Source organism: Rhinoraja longicauda, chromosome 3 (genome assembly GCF_053455715.1).
Source record: "Rhinoraja longicauda isolate Sanriku21f chromosome 3, sRhiLon1.1, whole genome shotgun sequence".
Taxonomy (NCBI): Eukaryota; Metazoa; Chordata; class Chondrichthyes; order Rajiformes; family Arhynchobatidae; genus Rhinoraja; species Rhinoraja longicauda.
In genome coordinates, this window is record NC_135955.1 from 5,489,064 (window position 1) to 5,504,759 (window position 15,696).

General features: G+C 48.3%; 1 protein-coding gene across 1 annotated transcript; it reads left to right on the top strand.

Moving 5' to 3' along the window:
• Positions 1–1,672: 1,672 nt before the first annotated feature.
• Positions 1,673–15,488, top strand: LOC144611526 (sialic acid-binding Ig-like lectin 15). Its single transcript, XM_078430667.1, has 4 exons — positions 1,673–2,036; positions 6,835–7,197; positions 14,158–14,544; positions 15,127–15,488. Exons 1-4 carry the CDS (start codon positions 1,673–1,675, stop codon positions 15,132–15,134), a joined length of 1,122 nt encoding a protein of 373 aa, XP_078286793.1. The 3' UTR covers positions 15,135–15,488.
• The last annotated feature ends 208 nt before the right edge of the window (positions 15,489–15,696 follow it).

Genomic DNA, 15,696 nt, shown 5'->3' on the forward strand with positions numbered 1-15,696 from the left:
ATTTTAAAGTTTAAATCTATCTTCTGGGGTGAGGGGGGAGGAAGGGGGGAATGGAGGGAGGGGGAATGGAGGGAGGGGGAATGTAGGGAGGGGGGAATGGAGGGAGGGGAGGGAGGGGGAATGGAGGGGAGGAGGGAGGATAAGGGGGGTTGAGGGGGATGGAGTGGGGGGGATGGGGAAGGGGGGAGGTGGAGGTGGAGGAAGGGGGAGGGGGTAGGGGAGGGGGCGAGGGGGGGGGGAGCGGGGAGGGGGGGAGAGGGTGCTGCAACAATGCAGGAGAGGATTGGGTCTAGTATCCCTCTAAATCTTTCCTATCAATGTACCTGTCGAAATGTCTTTTAAATGCTTGTCATTGTCAGGAAAAATGTTCCCAATGTTGGGGGAGTCCAGAACCAGGGTTCACAGTCTAAGAATAAAGGGAGGCCATTTAAAACTGAGATGGGAGAAAACCTTTTCACCCAGAGTATTGTAAATTTGTGGAACTCTGCCACAGAATTTGTGGAACTCTCTGCCAATTCACTGGATGGATTTAAAAGAGAGCTCGATGGAGCTCCAGGGGCTAGTGGAATCAAGGGATATGGGGAGAAGGCAGGCATGGGTTACTGATTGTGGATGATCAGCCATGATCACAATGAATGGCGGTGCTGGCTCGAAGGGCCGAATGGCCTCATCCTGCACCTATTATCTATGTTTCTGGTATATCTTCCTCAACAGGTGTATCTGAAAGGCTTAGAAAGGGTAGACAGTCATAACCTTTTTCCCAGGGTGGAAATGTCCAACTGTAGAGGACGTAGTTGTAAGGTGAGAGGGGGAACGTGTAATGGGGATGTGTGGGGCAAGTGTTTTTACACAGAGAATAGTGGGGGGCCTGGATCGCATTGCCAGGGGTGGTGGTGGAGGCAGATACAATAGTTGCGTTTTAGAGGCTTTTGGATAGGCACGTAGAAGTGCAGGAAATAGAGGGATTTGGATCAGTAACAGGCAGATGAGATCAGTTTAACTTGGCAAACATTGAGGACCGGAGGACACTTTCCTGTGCTGCACTGTTCCATGATCTATAAGTGGTACAGAAACCACTTGAGATTTGACTCGAGAGTCTGAATATCTATATACTAAAACTCTCGTTTGTTTGTTTGTTTGTTCCTGAACTACAGCCAAAACGGTACATGATAGCGCGACAAGTTTAGGCCCACCTTACTCACCGTCGTCCCTTTGGTGCTAATGGAAGAGGTTTCAATGAAATCGGTGTTATATTTTTAAAGTTATTCACATTTTAAAGTTTAAATCTGCCTCCTAGGGGGGAGGCAGGGAGGGGGGAGAGGGAGGGAGGATAGGAGGGGAGGGGAAGGGGGTGGGAGGGAGGGAGGATAGGAGGGGAGGGGGGAGGGGGAGGGGGAGAGGAGGAGGGGGGAGGGGGAGGGGGGAGGATAAGGGGGGTAGGGAAGGGGGAGGGGGATGGGGATGGGGAGGGAGTGAAGGCGGGAGGGAAGGGGGGAGGGAAGGAAGGAGGGAGGGGAGGGGAGAGGGAGGGGAGGGGAGGGGAGAGGGAGGGGAGGGGGGAGGGTGCTGCACTAATGCAGGAGAGGTTTGGGCCCAACGGGTCCACTTGGTTGAGTTGTTACTAATTCTCTGTTTCTGTCTTACCGAAGGCCTCCATCAGAATGGCTGGGCTATGGAGGCGCCGGACATTGTGGTGGGGAGGGAAGGGAAGCCTGTGGTTCTCTTCTGCAAGTTCACTCACCGTCACGGTGGATACGGAGGGAACATCACTGTCAGCTGGAGGGAAGATCAGACGGGCAAGTGGATCCTCAATTACACCAATTTTCCATCGAACAGCGGGTTTGCGAACGAGATACGTGAGAACGCAGGGGAGCGTTACCAGCCGATGGGGAACCCCCGGCAGAACGATGCTTCCATTATCATCAAAAGGCTGAGACCACGCGATCACCACAGGCGGTATGTTTGTCTTGTGCATCTGCAGGAAGATGGGAATCAAACCACTCAAAGCGTCTCTCAAACCCTCCTTGTGGTGTCAGGTGAGAACTTGGTTAAAGGTGGAAAAATTGCCTTGTAGACCAAACAGAGATTCAACTCCCCCTCCCACTCCCAGTCTGGCCTTTCTGTCATGGGCCTCCACCAGTGCCATAGTGAGGCCCACCGGAAATTGGAGGAGCAGCACCTCATATTTCGCCTGGGCAGCTTGCAGCCCAGTGGTATGAACATTGACCTCTCCAACTTTAGATAGTTCCTCTGTCCCTCTCTTCCCCTCCCCCCTTCCCAGATCTCCCTCTATCTTGCTGTCTCCACCAATATCCTTCCTTTGTCCCGCCCCCCCTGACATCAGTCTGAAGAAGGTTCTCGACCCGAAACGTCACCCATTCCTTCTCTCCTGAGATGCTGCCTGACCTGCTGAGTTACTCCAGCATTTTGTGAAATAAATGAGATACAAACAATATCACTCTACATAGACATTTCACCTGTGCTGAGTTTTAGTTTAGAGATGCAGCATGGGAACGGGCACTTCGGTCCATCGTGACTACGCCAACCATCGACCACACCTTTACACTAGTTCTATATGATGCAACTTTTGCATCCACTCCCTGCACATTAGAGGGAACTTAAAGAGGCCAATTAACCTACAAATCCGTACGTCTTCGGGCTGTGGGAGGAAACTGGAGCACACGGAAGAAATCCACACTGCCACAAAGAGAACATGCAAACTCCATACAGACAGCACCCGAGGTTGGGATCGGACCCGGGTCCTAGCGCCGTGAGGCAGCAGCTCGACCAGCTATGGAATTGTTGGAACTACAATGAGTTGCCAACTCCTATCGTCCGTCCCTGGATTTGAACCATATCCAAATCCGAGATCCACCTCAGGAAATACTTTAACAAGATATTGGCCTCCTGTCTTATAGCTATCTCCTTGTCCAGCTCAGTGTGATATTTCATTGGTAATTTTAGACTTTAAACCATAGACTCTGGACTTTAGACTTCAGAGATACAATGTGGAAGCAGGGCCTTTGGCCCACCAAGTCCACGCTGACCAGCGATCACCCCATACACTAGTACTGTCCATACAGATATGTGCGGCACGGTGGCGCAGCGGTAGAGTTGCTGCCTTACAGCGAATGCAGCGCTGAAGACTCAGGTTCGATCCTGACTACGGGTGCTGTACTGTACGGAGTTTGTACGTTCTCCCCGTGACCTGCGTGGGTTTTCTCAGAGATCTTCGGTTTCCTCCCACACTCCAAAGACGTACAGGTTTGTAGGTTAATTGGCTGGGCAAATGTAAAAATTGTCCCTAGTGTGTGTAGGATAGTGCCAGTGTGCGGGGATCGCTGGGCGGCGCGGACCCGGTGGGCCGAAGGGTCTGTTTCTGCGCTGTATCTCTAAATCTAAAAATCTAAAATCTATCCTACATATAAGATTTTAGATTTAGATTTAGAGATACAGCGCAGAAACAGGCCCTTCGGCCCACCGGGTCCGCACCGCCCAGCGATCCCCACACACTGACACTATCCTACACCCACGAGGGATAATTTTTACATTTACCCAGCCAATAAACTTACATACCTGTACTTCTTTGGAGTGTGGGAGAAAACCGAAGATCTCGGAAAAAACCCACGCATGTCACGGGGAGAACGTACAAACTCCGTACAGACGGCGCCCATAGTCAGGATCGAACCTGAGTCTCCGGCGCTGCATTCGCTGTAAGGCAGCGACTCTACCGCTGCACCACTGTGCCGCAGGGCCAGAAGGGGCAGATATAAGGGACAGAAGCCAATAATCCTACAAACTTGTACGTCTTTGGAGTGTAGGAGGAAACTGGAGCTGCCGGGGAAAACCCACGCAGTCACAGGGAGAACGTACAAACTCCATGCAAACAGTGCCTGTGGTCAGGATCAAACCCGGGCCTCTGGCACTGTGAGGCAGCAACTCTACCGCCGTGCCAACCCATGTAAAACCACGTGATGTTCAATTACATTAAATATGCTTCTGCAGAGGTGAAAGTTTTCAATGAGATAGCTCCCACTGATGTTACAAAGCCGAAAGGTTTTAACCCGTTACGTTCCATTCGGGACAGTTACAACAGCAGCTGTACTTCCAAAGATGTCTTGGTGCTGTTTACAGATGTGGGATCTTTCGGTAGAGCTGCCGCCTCATAGCGCCATAGACCCGGGTTCGATCCTCACCTCGGGCGCTGTCTGTGTGGAGTTTGCACGATCTCCCTGTGACCACGTGGGTTTTCTCCGGGTGCTCCGGTTTCCACCCACATCCCAAAGACGTGCAAGTTTGTAGGTTAATCGGCCTCTGTAAATGCCACCAGTATGTCGGATGTGAAAGTGGGTGCAGGTGATCAATGGTTGGCTTAAATACACTGGACCAAATGGCTTGTTTCCACACTGTATTTCTAAGCTAAATGAAAGACCTTCCGAGTGACTGCAGCCCTTTCTGCTCAGTGCGATGTTGCCTCACTTGTTCCATCACACAAGAAAAAACATTGATTCAGATCTTTTGGTCTGTGGTGAAGATTAGTGGCCTCAACCAGAGCTACCCTCAAAGATGTAGTGATATTTATGGAGACAACTTCCCCAGTTCTCCTATTCCTTCATCAGACTGATTCCTAGATGGCAGGACTGCCATGGGAAGTGAGATTGAGGTCAATTTGATAGCTAGTTAATTAAGTAAAATGAGAAGGGTTCTGCAGAATTCAGGGCTTTTAACAAAAAGGTGGGTATATGGAACGAGTTGCCGGAGGAGATAGTTAAGACAGGTACTATCGTAACATTTAAGTATAAGAAAATAACTGCAGATACTGGTACAAATTGAAGATATTTATTCACAAAATGCTGGAGTAACTCAGCAGGTCAGGCAGCATCTCAGGAGAGAAGGAATGGGCGATGTTTTGCTCAGGAAAGAAGGAATGGGCGAAGTTTCGTCTCAGGAGAGAAGGAATGGGCAACGTTTTGTCTCAGGTGGGAAGGAATGGGCGACGTTTCGTCTCAGGAGAGAAGAAACGTCGCCCATTCCTTCTCTCCTGAGATGCTGCCTGACTTGCTGAGTTTCTCCAGCATCATAACATTTAAGAGACATTTGGACAGGTACATGGATAGGATGGGTTTAAGACGGTTATGGGCCAAGCATGGCCAGGTGTAGATGGAGCATGTTGGTCAGCATGGGCAAGTTTGGCCTCAGGGCCTGTTTCCATGCTGTATGACTCTATGGCTTGACACACTACATGAGCGGAGGATGTTTCTCGTGGGTGGGTATCTCGAATGAAGGGTCACAGTCTTGTGTTGCAGGGCAAGACATTTAGGACTGATACTGTTTTAGACTGTTTTCTTTGGAACAGACAGGGCTGAGGGTTGACCAGATAGAAGTTTTCAAAATTATGAGAGGCGTTGAGAGTGCAGAAAGTAAGAATCATTTCCTCATGGTAGAGATGTCTCAGACCTGAAGGCATAGGTTTAAGGTAAAGAGTTAGTGGTTTAGCAGGGATACCAATTAGATATCTTTTTCATGCAGAAGATTGTTGCAATCTGGAATAAACCTCCTGGGGAGATGGTGGAAGCAGACTTTGAAGAGTCAAAAGAAGGGTCTCGACCCGGAAACGTCACCCATTCCTTCTCTCCTGACATGCTGCTTGACCCGCTGAGTTACTCCAGCATTTTGTGTCTACCTTTGAAGAGTCAAAAGTGATTTATTGTTACATATCCTGAAACAGTACAATGAAATTCTTACTTACTTGCAGCAGCAAAACAGACATGTAAACATAGTACTATGAAAACAATATGATAATTAAAAAATAATAAATATATATATATAAACATAGCACAAAAAGTAAGGACATTTGTGTTTGGTAGATTATTTCTTTGTTGTAACAATGCTTCTTGGCAATAAATCTTATACCGTTGGAAAGCCTGTTTATTTCCCTTTTAAATGGTGCCTCATTTGTAAGGAACATGCATTTGTGGGATGAGCAGCAGAGCTGAGTATATGGGTTGCGCCCATGAAAAATTTGCCAAATCTTCTATGCCAATGCCAAACAGCTTATTCTGCTGTTGCTATTGACTCTTGTTTTGAGCTTCTGGTACCCCCAGGTGCTGACAAGAATGGGATGCCATCCCACAACAGTGTGTGACCAGGCTGGTGACCAGCATGAGGAGGAGGTGCCAGGCTGTTATGGCTGTGTATGGTTCTTCCACACGCTACTGTGGCTCCTGTTTATTAAATGAATAAATTGTTAAATTGCCAATATGTCTTGTTTCTTCAGATTTCAATCATCCAATCCACCAAACAACACCGAACAAGAGTCAATGGCAGAATAAGCTGTTTGGCATTGGCAGAGATTTGGCAAATCTTTCATGGGCGCAACCCATATACTCAGCTCTGCTGCTCATCCCACAAATGCATGTTCCTTACAAATGTGGCACCATTTAAAAGGGAAATAAACAGGCTTTCCAACGGTAAAAGATTTATTGCCAAGAAGCATTGTTACAACAAAGAAATAATCTACCAAACACAAATTTCCTTACTTTTTGTGCTATGTTTATATGAAAACAATCGAGAATAGTGCAAAAAGCCAAAACCAATGCCCCCATGATTATGTAGTTCAGAGTTTATTTGGAGGTTGCAGTATTTGTAGGAGAATGGACTGTTTACCTATTCCTTTTCTCCAGAGATGCTGTCTGACCCGCTGAGCTTTTTGTGTCTTTTTGTGTATTATTTAATGTAATGTTCTGTGCAATCATTTTACCGTCCTTTTTACAACAAAGGCAACACAGAGAGTGACCGACTAATATTCATTCTTTAAACCTTTTTTTAACCGAGGTGATGACGTCTCTGCATCCATGGTGATTGGGAAGAAGGGTGGTTCAGCCACACTGCCCTGCTCCTTCAGCCCCTTGAACAGGAACCCCAGCTCCATCACCATCCGCTGGATGAAGGGGAATCCACGGGAAGAGTCCACTGTCTTCATTCACACTCGTCCCCACACTGAGGGCCCTCCTGACTCTGCCACTGTGAATGGAGGAGGTCGATATGAGCTGGTGGGAAAACTAGACCAGGGAGACGCCTCAATCAGAGTGAAGGGACTCGGAATGGACGACGGCAGCGACTATTTCTGTCACGTTTGGGTCAAGAATTCCACACAGCAGACAGTGACTCAGGATGGGACGAAACTGGAGGTCGTGGGTAAGGAAAACCTCTCTGGTAACACGAAACAGGAAACGCAACTCTTGAGCTTTGACATAGAACATAGAACAGTACAGCACAGGACCAGGCCCATCTACCCACAATGTCTGTGCCAAACAAGATGCCAACACCAACTCTCATCAACCTGCACATAACCCATATCCCTCCATTTCCTGTATATCTACATGCAGATATACTTTGGCCTGGAATGGATGAAATTGTCCTTTCGTTTAGTTAACCATTATTGACATTTACAGCAGAGATAGATAGATTTTAGATTAATACGGGTGTCAGAGGTTATGGGGAGAAGGCAGGAGAATGGGGTTAGGAGGGAGAGATGGATCAGCCATGATTGAATGGCAGAGTAGACTTGATGGGCCGAATGGCCTAATTCTACTCCGATCATTTATGACCTTATGTTGATCGAATGCAATGAAAACCATTTTTGTTGCGTGTTATCCAGTCAATGAAAAGACTGTACACGATTACAATCAAGCCGTCCAGAGTGTATAGATACAGGATAAAAGTTATGTTATTTAGGGTAAGATAAAATACGATTCAAGAGAGTTTGAAGGCCCCCACTGAGGTAGATGGGAGGTTGAGACTGCGTTCTAGCTGGTGAGAGGACGGTTCAGTAGCCTGATAACAGCGCCCATCCATTCCTTCGCTTACTGCAACCAGTCTCAACGTTCATCGCCCACCCTTTGTTCGATCCGTTCGGGAAGGTGGTGGTGATAATATCTCTGCATGTTGGTGTCGTAATCAAGTCAAGTCAAGTCAATTTTATTTCTATAGCACATTTAAAAACAACCCACGTTGACCAAAGTGCTGTACATCTGATTAGGTACTAAGGAAAAAAATGAAACCTACAGTAGCACGCAAACATAACAGCACATACAAAACAGTTCACAGCGCCTCCTCAATGAGCCTCAAACGCTAGGGAGTAGAAATAGGTTTTGAGCCTGGACTTAAAGGAGTCGATGGAGGGGGCAGTTCTGATGGGGAGAGGGATGCTGTTCCACAGTCTAGGAGCTGCAACCGCAAAAGCGCGGTCACCCCTGAGCTTAAGCCTAGACCGCGGGATAGTGAGTAGCCCCAAGTCGGCCGACCTGAGGGACCTGGAGTTAGAGAGGTGGGTTAGAAGATTTTTGATGTAGGGGGGGGGATGTCCATTTAGGGCTGGTATGGTAGGGCAGTAATGGTACACCTCTTGTACTTGTGAGCTGAAGTTTCACCTGTGTTTAGACCCGGTAATGATGAAGGTTCAGCATTGTGTTTCCAAGTCAGGCTGGTTGGGAACTTGGAGGTGCTGGTGTTTCTCTGTGCCTGCCACCCCCTTCATTGAATGCCATGCAGGTCACAGAGTCATACAGCTTGGAAACAGGCCCTTCGGCCCAACATGCCCACACCAACCAACATGCTCCATCTTATCTAGTCCCACCTGCCTGCCTTTCCCTATATCCCTCCCAAACTATCCTATCCATGTACCTGTCCAGGTGTTTCTTAAACACCTATTGCAGAGGAAATTGTGGGTGAAGTGGACTGCAGCCACTGTAATGGCAACTTCCAGACTTTTCCGATGAATTCTTTTCCAATTGCCATTACTACACAGGGAGTCGGAGTGATCTTCCACAAACCCAGCAGAACAGATCTTCCGGTCGTTTTTCCAGTTTAATTAGTTGTTTATTGAAGTAGTTGTACAAACAAGGAGGTGAACATACCAGGCTTTACTTATTTCGCATACAAGTCGTAGCTGGCTGTTCTGCCCCTAGTCTGGTCCCAGGTCTCAGGTCTTTCCAGTCGATGGTCTGTCCAGGTCTGGTGCGAGGCCTAGTCGCAGGTCTGGTAAGAACTGTATGCTCTCCCTCCCTGTATCTGACCACTCCCAGTCCCTTATGCCCATATATTTATACACCACCCTGTACATCTAACGACCGTCCCCAAATGTCCAAAGTAACACGGCAAGCTATATCTAGACAAAATAATATAATATGCCAACAGTAGCTAGCCTCAACATAAATGGCTCCTACAGCCACAATGCTTTACAACATCAGACAGTAGAGCACAGAAACAGGCCCTTCGGCCCACCGTGTCCGTGCCGAATATGAAACCAAAATGAACTATTCTCCGTTGCCTGCACATGATCCATATCCTTCCATTCCTGGTACTGCATATCCATGAGCCGGTCGGAAAGTTCTCCGACTCCCTCTGAAGGAATGAGTGATTGATACTTTATTTTGACATGTGGCGTCACAGTGAGATTCTGTGTTTGGTGTATACAAATATGCAAAGAGTCGCCACCTATAGGGCGCTGACAAAGTTACAACGTATTCCATTTAGTCCCTGATGGTCCCTCTTCTGTTCTCCCCCCCCCCACGCTGGGTCCCCCTTTGTTCTCGGTGTCCTCCCCAACGAGGCCGGGTCCCTCTCTGTTCTCGGCAGTGTGTTCGGCCCCCACACGGATCTCTCCGACCTCCGGCACCCAATCATTCCATCCATTCCAAACTCTGACCACTTGCTGCAAGTAAAAAGTTCTCTTGCTAGTCCTGATTCCTTTACCAATCACCTTCACTCCATGTCCCTCAGTTCTTGTCCACATTTGCCACTGGGAACAGTTTCTCCCCGCCTACGCCAGTCATAACTTTAAAAACTGCTCACAACCTCCTCGGTTGCAAGGACAATATCTCCAGCTTCTCTCGCCTGTCCAAATAACTAAAGTCCCTTTAATCCTGGAATCACTTCAGAGAATCTCTTCAACCTCAGTAAAGGGGATCTTGTCGAAACATATAAAATTATTAAGGGGTTGGACACGTTAGAGGCAGGAAACATGTTCCCAATGTTGGGGGAGTCCAGAACAAGGGGCCACAGTTTAAGAATAAGGGGTAGGCCATTTAGAACGGAGATGAGGAAAAACTTTTTCAGTCAGAGTTGTGAATCTGTGGAATTCTCTGCCTCAGAAGGCAGTAGAGGCCAATTCTCTGAATGCATTCAAGAGAGAGCTAGATAGAGCTCTTAAGGATAGCGGAGTCGAGGTATGGGGAGAAGGCAGGAACGGGATACTGATTGAATGCAACATCTCTAAGTTTGCGGATGACACGAAGCTGGGTGGCAGTGTTAGCTGCGAGGAGGATGCTAGGAGGCTGCAGAGTGACTTGGATAGATTAGGCGAGTGGGCAAATGCATGGCAGATGCAATATAATGTGGATAAATGTGAGGTTATCCACTTTGGCGGCAAGAACAGGAAAGCAGAGTATTACCTGAATGGTGACCGATTGGGAGAAGGGGAGATGCAACGTGACCTGGGTGTCATGGTGCACCAGTCATTGAAAGCAAGCATGCAGGTGCAGCAGGCAGTGAAGAAAGCGAATGGTATGTTGGCATTCATAGCAAGAGGATTTGAGTTTAGGAGTAGGGAGGTTCTGCTGCAGTTTTACAGGGCCTTGGTGAGACCGCACCTGGAGTATTGTGTGCAGTTTTGGCTCCTAACCTGAGGAAAGACGTTCTTGCCTTAGAGGGAGTACAGAGAAGGTTCACCAGATTGATCCCTGGGATGGCGGGACTTACATATGAGGAAAGACTAGATAGACTGGGCTTGTACTCGCTGGAATTTAGAAGACTGAGGGGGGATCTTATAGAAACATATAAAATTCTTAAGGGGTTGGAGAGGCTAGATGCGGGAAGATTGTTCCCGATGTTGGGGGAGTCCAGAACCAGGGGTCACAGCTTAAGGATAAGGGGGAAGTCTTTTAGGACCGAGATGAGAAAACATTTCTTCACACAGAGAGTGGTGAGTCTGTGGAATTCTCTGCCACAGAAGGTAGTTGAGGCCAGTTCATTGGCTATATTTAAGAGGGAGTTAGATGTGGCCCTTTTTGCTAAAGGGATCAGGGGGTATTGGAGAGAAGGCAGGTACAGGCTACTGAGCTGAATGATCAGCCATGATCATATTGAATGGCGGTGCAGGCTCGAAGGGCCGAATGGCCTACCCCTGCACCTATTTTCTATGTTTCTATGTTTCTAAAATGATCAGCCATGATCACATTGAATGCTGGTGGTGGCTCAAAGGGCCGAATGGCCTCCTCCTGCACCTATTGTCTATTGTCTATTCTATTGTCTAAAGCCACCGCATCATATATGCACTGTAATTGCCTAGAAGTGGACATCGGCTGAACCAGCATTTAATGAAAGAAAATAACTGCAGATGCTGGTACAAATCGAATGTATTTATTTCAGTCTGAAGAAGGATCTCGACCCGAAACATCACCCATTCCTTCTCTCCTGAGATGCTGCCTGACCTGCTGAGTTACTCTAGCATTTCGTGAAATAAATACCAGTGTTTAATGAAGATTCTTTTACTCTGTGCCTCCACATAAGCCTACAATTTAACGTTTTTTTAATCATTTTCTCAACCTGTCTCATTTTCAGTAAGGTAGACACAAAATGCTGGAGTAATTCAGCGGGTCAGGCAGCATCTCTGGAGAGAAGGAATGGGTGACGTTTTGGGTCGAGACCCTTCTTCAGACTGATGTCAGGGGAGGGGGCGGGACAAAGATAGGATGTAGTCGGAGACTGGAAGACTAGTGGGAGAACTAGGAAGGGGGAGGGGATTGAGAGGGAAAGCAGGGACTACCTGAAGTTAGAGACGTCAATGTTCATACCGCTGGGGTGTAAACTACCCAAGCGAAATATGAGGTGCTGTTCCTCCAATTTGCGCTGGACCTCACTCTGACAATGGAGGAGGCCCAGGACAGAAAGGTCAGATTAGGAATGGGAGGGGGAGTTGAAATGCTGAGCCACCGGGAGATCAGGTTGGTTAAGACGGACTGAGCGGAGGTGTTGAGCGAAAAGATCGCCGAGCCTGCGCTTGGTCTCGCCGATGCAGAGAAGTTTACGCCTGGAACAGCAGATACAGCAGATGAGGTTGGAGGAGGTGCAGGTGAATCTCTGCCTCACCTGGAAAGACTGTTTGGGTCCTTGGATGGAGTCGAGGGAGGAGGTAAAGGGACAGGTGTTGCATCTCCAGCGGTTGTAGGGGAAAGTACCTGGGGAGGGGGTAATCGTTGTGTCTAGCTATAAGGTCATAGAGTCATAGAGTCCTACAGCACAGAAAGAGGCCCTTCGGCCCATCGTGTCCGTGCCGCCCGTTACCAAACACAGTCTAATTTTAATCCCATTTTCCCACATTTGGACCGTAGCCCTGAATGTTGTAGCATTTCAAGTGCCCATCCAAATGCCTCTTAAACGTTGTGAGTGTTCCCGCCTCCACCACCACCCCAGGCAGCGAGTTCCAGACTCCAACCACCCTCTGGGTGAAAAAGTTCTTTCTCACATCCCCCCGAAACCTCCCCGAAACCTCCCTCCCCTTACCCTGTATCTATGTCCCCTCGTTGTTGAACCTTCTGTCCCTCAGAATCTTTTCTAGCAGCTTCCCCACCACCGATGTCAGACTCACCGGCCTGTAGTTCCCAGGTTTATCTCTACTGCCCTTTTTAAATAATGGCACCACATTAGCTATCCTCCAGTCCTCCGGTACATCCCCTGTTGCAAGAGAGGCTCTGAACATTTGTGCCAGAGCCCCCGCAATCTCCCCCCTTGCCTCTCTCAGCATCCTGGGATACATCTCGTCAGGGCCCGGAGACTTATCCAGGTGAGAGGGGACCATTTACCTGCCAGTTCCAGTTACCCGCTGGGGAAAGAGAGCAAGTTTCATATAATCTGAACCTCCACACACATCCCTCCCCAATACCACACGACCGTGCGGCACGGTGGCGCAGCGGTAGAGTTGCTGCCTTACAGCGAATGCAGCGCCGGAGACTCGGGTTCGATACTGACTACAGGCGCCGTCTGTACGGAGTTTGTACGTTCTCCCCGTGACCTGCGTGGGTTTTCTCCGAGATCTTCAGTTTCCTCCCACACTCCAAAGAAGTACAGGTATGTAGGTTAATTGGCTGGGCAAATGTAAAAACAATTGTCCCTAGTGGGTGTAGGATAGTGTTAGTGTGCGGGGATCGCTGGGCGGCGCGGACCCGGTGGGCCGAAGGGCCTGTTTCTGTGCTGAATCCCTAAATCTAAATCTAAATCTAAAAATTAACCCATTGAATGAAGGTTGATGCAACCAATTTCAATGGTCCAGTGGTACTTATGGTCACATAAGTTCTTACGTTCCAGGGGCAGAATTAGGCCATTTGGCCCATCAAGTCTATGCCGCCATTCCATCGTGGCTCATCTATCTTTCCCTCTCAACCCCATTCTCCTTCCTTCTCCCCACTGCCCCCGATGGTGACTAATCACGAATCTATCTATCTCCGCCTTAAAAATATCCATTGAGTGGCCTCCACAGCCTTCTGTGACAATGATTTCCACACAGATTCGCCACCCTCTGGCCAAATAAATTCCTCCTCATCTCCTTTCCAAAGGCATGTTCTTTTATTCTGAGGCTGTGGCCTCTGGTCCTTGACTCTCCCACTAGTGGAAACATCCACTCTATCCAGGCCTTTCACATGTACTGAGGTACAGTGAGGTTCATTTTTTGTGTACAAATGTCATATGTTATATATATATTCAGTACAAATATCACCATACGTAAGCACTGAGATAGCTCTTACAGATACCTGTACAGTACGTGAATAGCAGTAGTGCACAGTGATACTGTACAGAGTCGACAGTTTTATGGCACAATTTAATTGTGTACGAAAATAACTGCAGATGCTGGTACAAATCGAAGGTATCACAAAAAGCTGGAGTAACTCAACCTGTCAGGCAGCATCTCAGGAGAAATCGAGCAGATGTGGCTGTGGTAGCGAGTCTGGGTCCAGATGTGGTCGTAGAGTAGGAGGGCAGGAGAAATCACAGAGGGGGAGCAACGACAGAGCATGAGCATCTCAGGAGAGAAGGAATGGGTGACATTTCGGGCCGAGACCCTTCTTCAGACTGATTAATTGATTCCCTTTTCTCCCCAAGTCCCTGCCACCATCCTGGAGCTGTCTGTAGTGAGCGACAATGTAACTGGAGAAGACACCCTGGTGTGCAGGGCTGAAGGGACGCCCCCTGCAAACATCACATGGATCGGCCCTGGGGGCGAAGCACTGGCCGTGAACAGCAGTGAGATGCGGGTCACGCACGACCCAGAGAAGCTCCAGACCGTGGGCGAGCTGCTTCACCCCGGGCTGAGAAAGTGCTACATGTGCGTGGCTGTGAATGAACACGGGAGAGACACCAGTGAGGTCAACGTATCCGCCAAGGACAACGGTCGGGCAAATTTCATCATTGGAATGCTGTGCCTGCTTCCTCTGATTAAGTTCCTCCTCCTCCTGATAACAGGGATCATTCTCTTCATAAAGATAAAAGGTACGTCAAACTTTGTCTCTGTGGCGCAGCTGGTGGAGGTGCTGCCTTACGTCGCCAGATACCCAGGTTCGATCTTGCCCTGAGGCGCTGTCTGTGTGGAGGTTGCACTTTCTCCCTGCGATCACGCGTAGTTCCTCCGGGTGCTCCGGTTTCCTCCCACATCCCAAAGACATGCGTTAGTCGGCCTTCTGCAAATTGCCCTGAATGTGTAAGGAGTGGATGCGACAGTGAGATACAGTAGCATTGAACTAGTGTAAGATAGTCTCAGGAGAGAAGGAATGGGTGACGTTTCGGGTCGAGACCCTTCTTCAGACTGATTAATTAATTCCTTTTTGATTGAAGGATGATTGATAGTCGGCATGGACTCGGTGGGCCAAAGGGCCTGTTTCCCTGCTGCCTCCCTAAGAGTTTACCTCTCTAAACTCTAAAATGAAATTTCAAAGCATGATGGAGATCTGGATAAGTTCTTCCCACTGGTTTTACATGAATGTTGAAAATCACAATCACATCTCGTTTTGAGTGATTGATTCACTGGTGCTTATTTCACTGATTAACCCTTGCTCTTCCTTGTTTTCTTGCCAGACAACTGAAAGATTCATCCATTGCCACAAAGCCCCATTCACTGTGTGTCTGAGGATCCAGGGAGCTTGCATCTGATCGTGCTTTTGGAAATCCATTTCTTGTACATTGAAGGAATATCCCTGCTTATTGTTGGGTCTGAATTTAGGCTGTTTTAATGGGCATGGCAGTTCTGGACTATGGAAGACACAGTGTGCACTGGAACACAAGCTATTCCTTGGCAACACTCACATTTTTACCAATATTATTTGTGGTGTAAATAATTTCATTGGGTGGCGCCTCCATGGCAGCCTCGCCTACAGTCTGTCTGTCCTTTTCATCTTCTGTTGGTATTTTTAGTGAGTTTTAAAAGTATGTGTTAATGTTCTCTGGTTTGTTTTATGTGGGGAGTGTAGGGGGGGGAGGGGGTCAGGGGAAACATTTTTTCAATGTCTTACCTTGCCGGAGATGCGATTGTTTTGTGGATTGTATCTCCGGTCGCTCTGCGGCCTAACATCGTGGAGCTGGCGGCCTTGCCCGGGAGTGACTTTGAGCCTCACCGCGGGACCGTGGACTTGCCATCAGAGCGTGTGA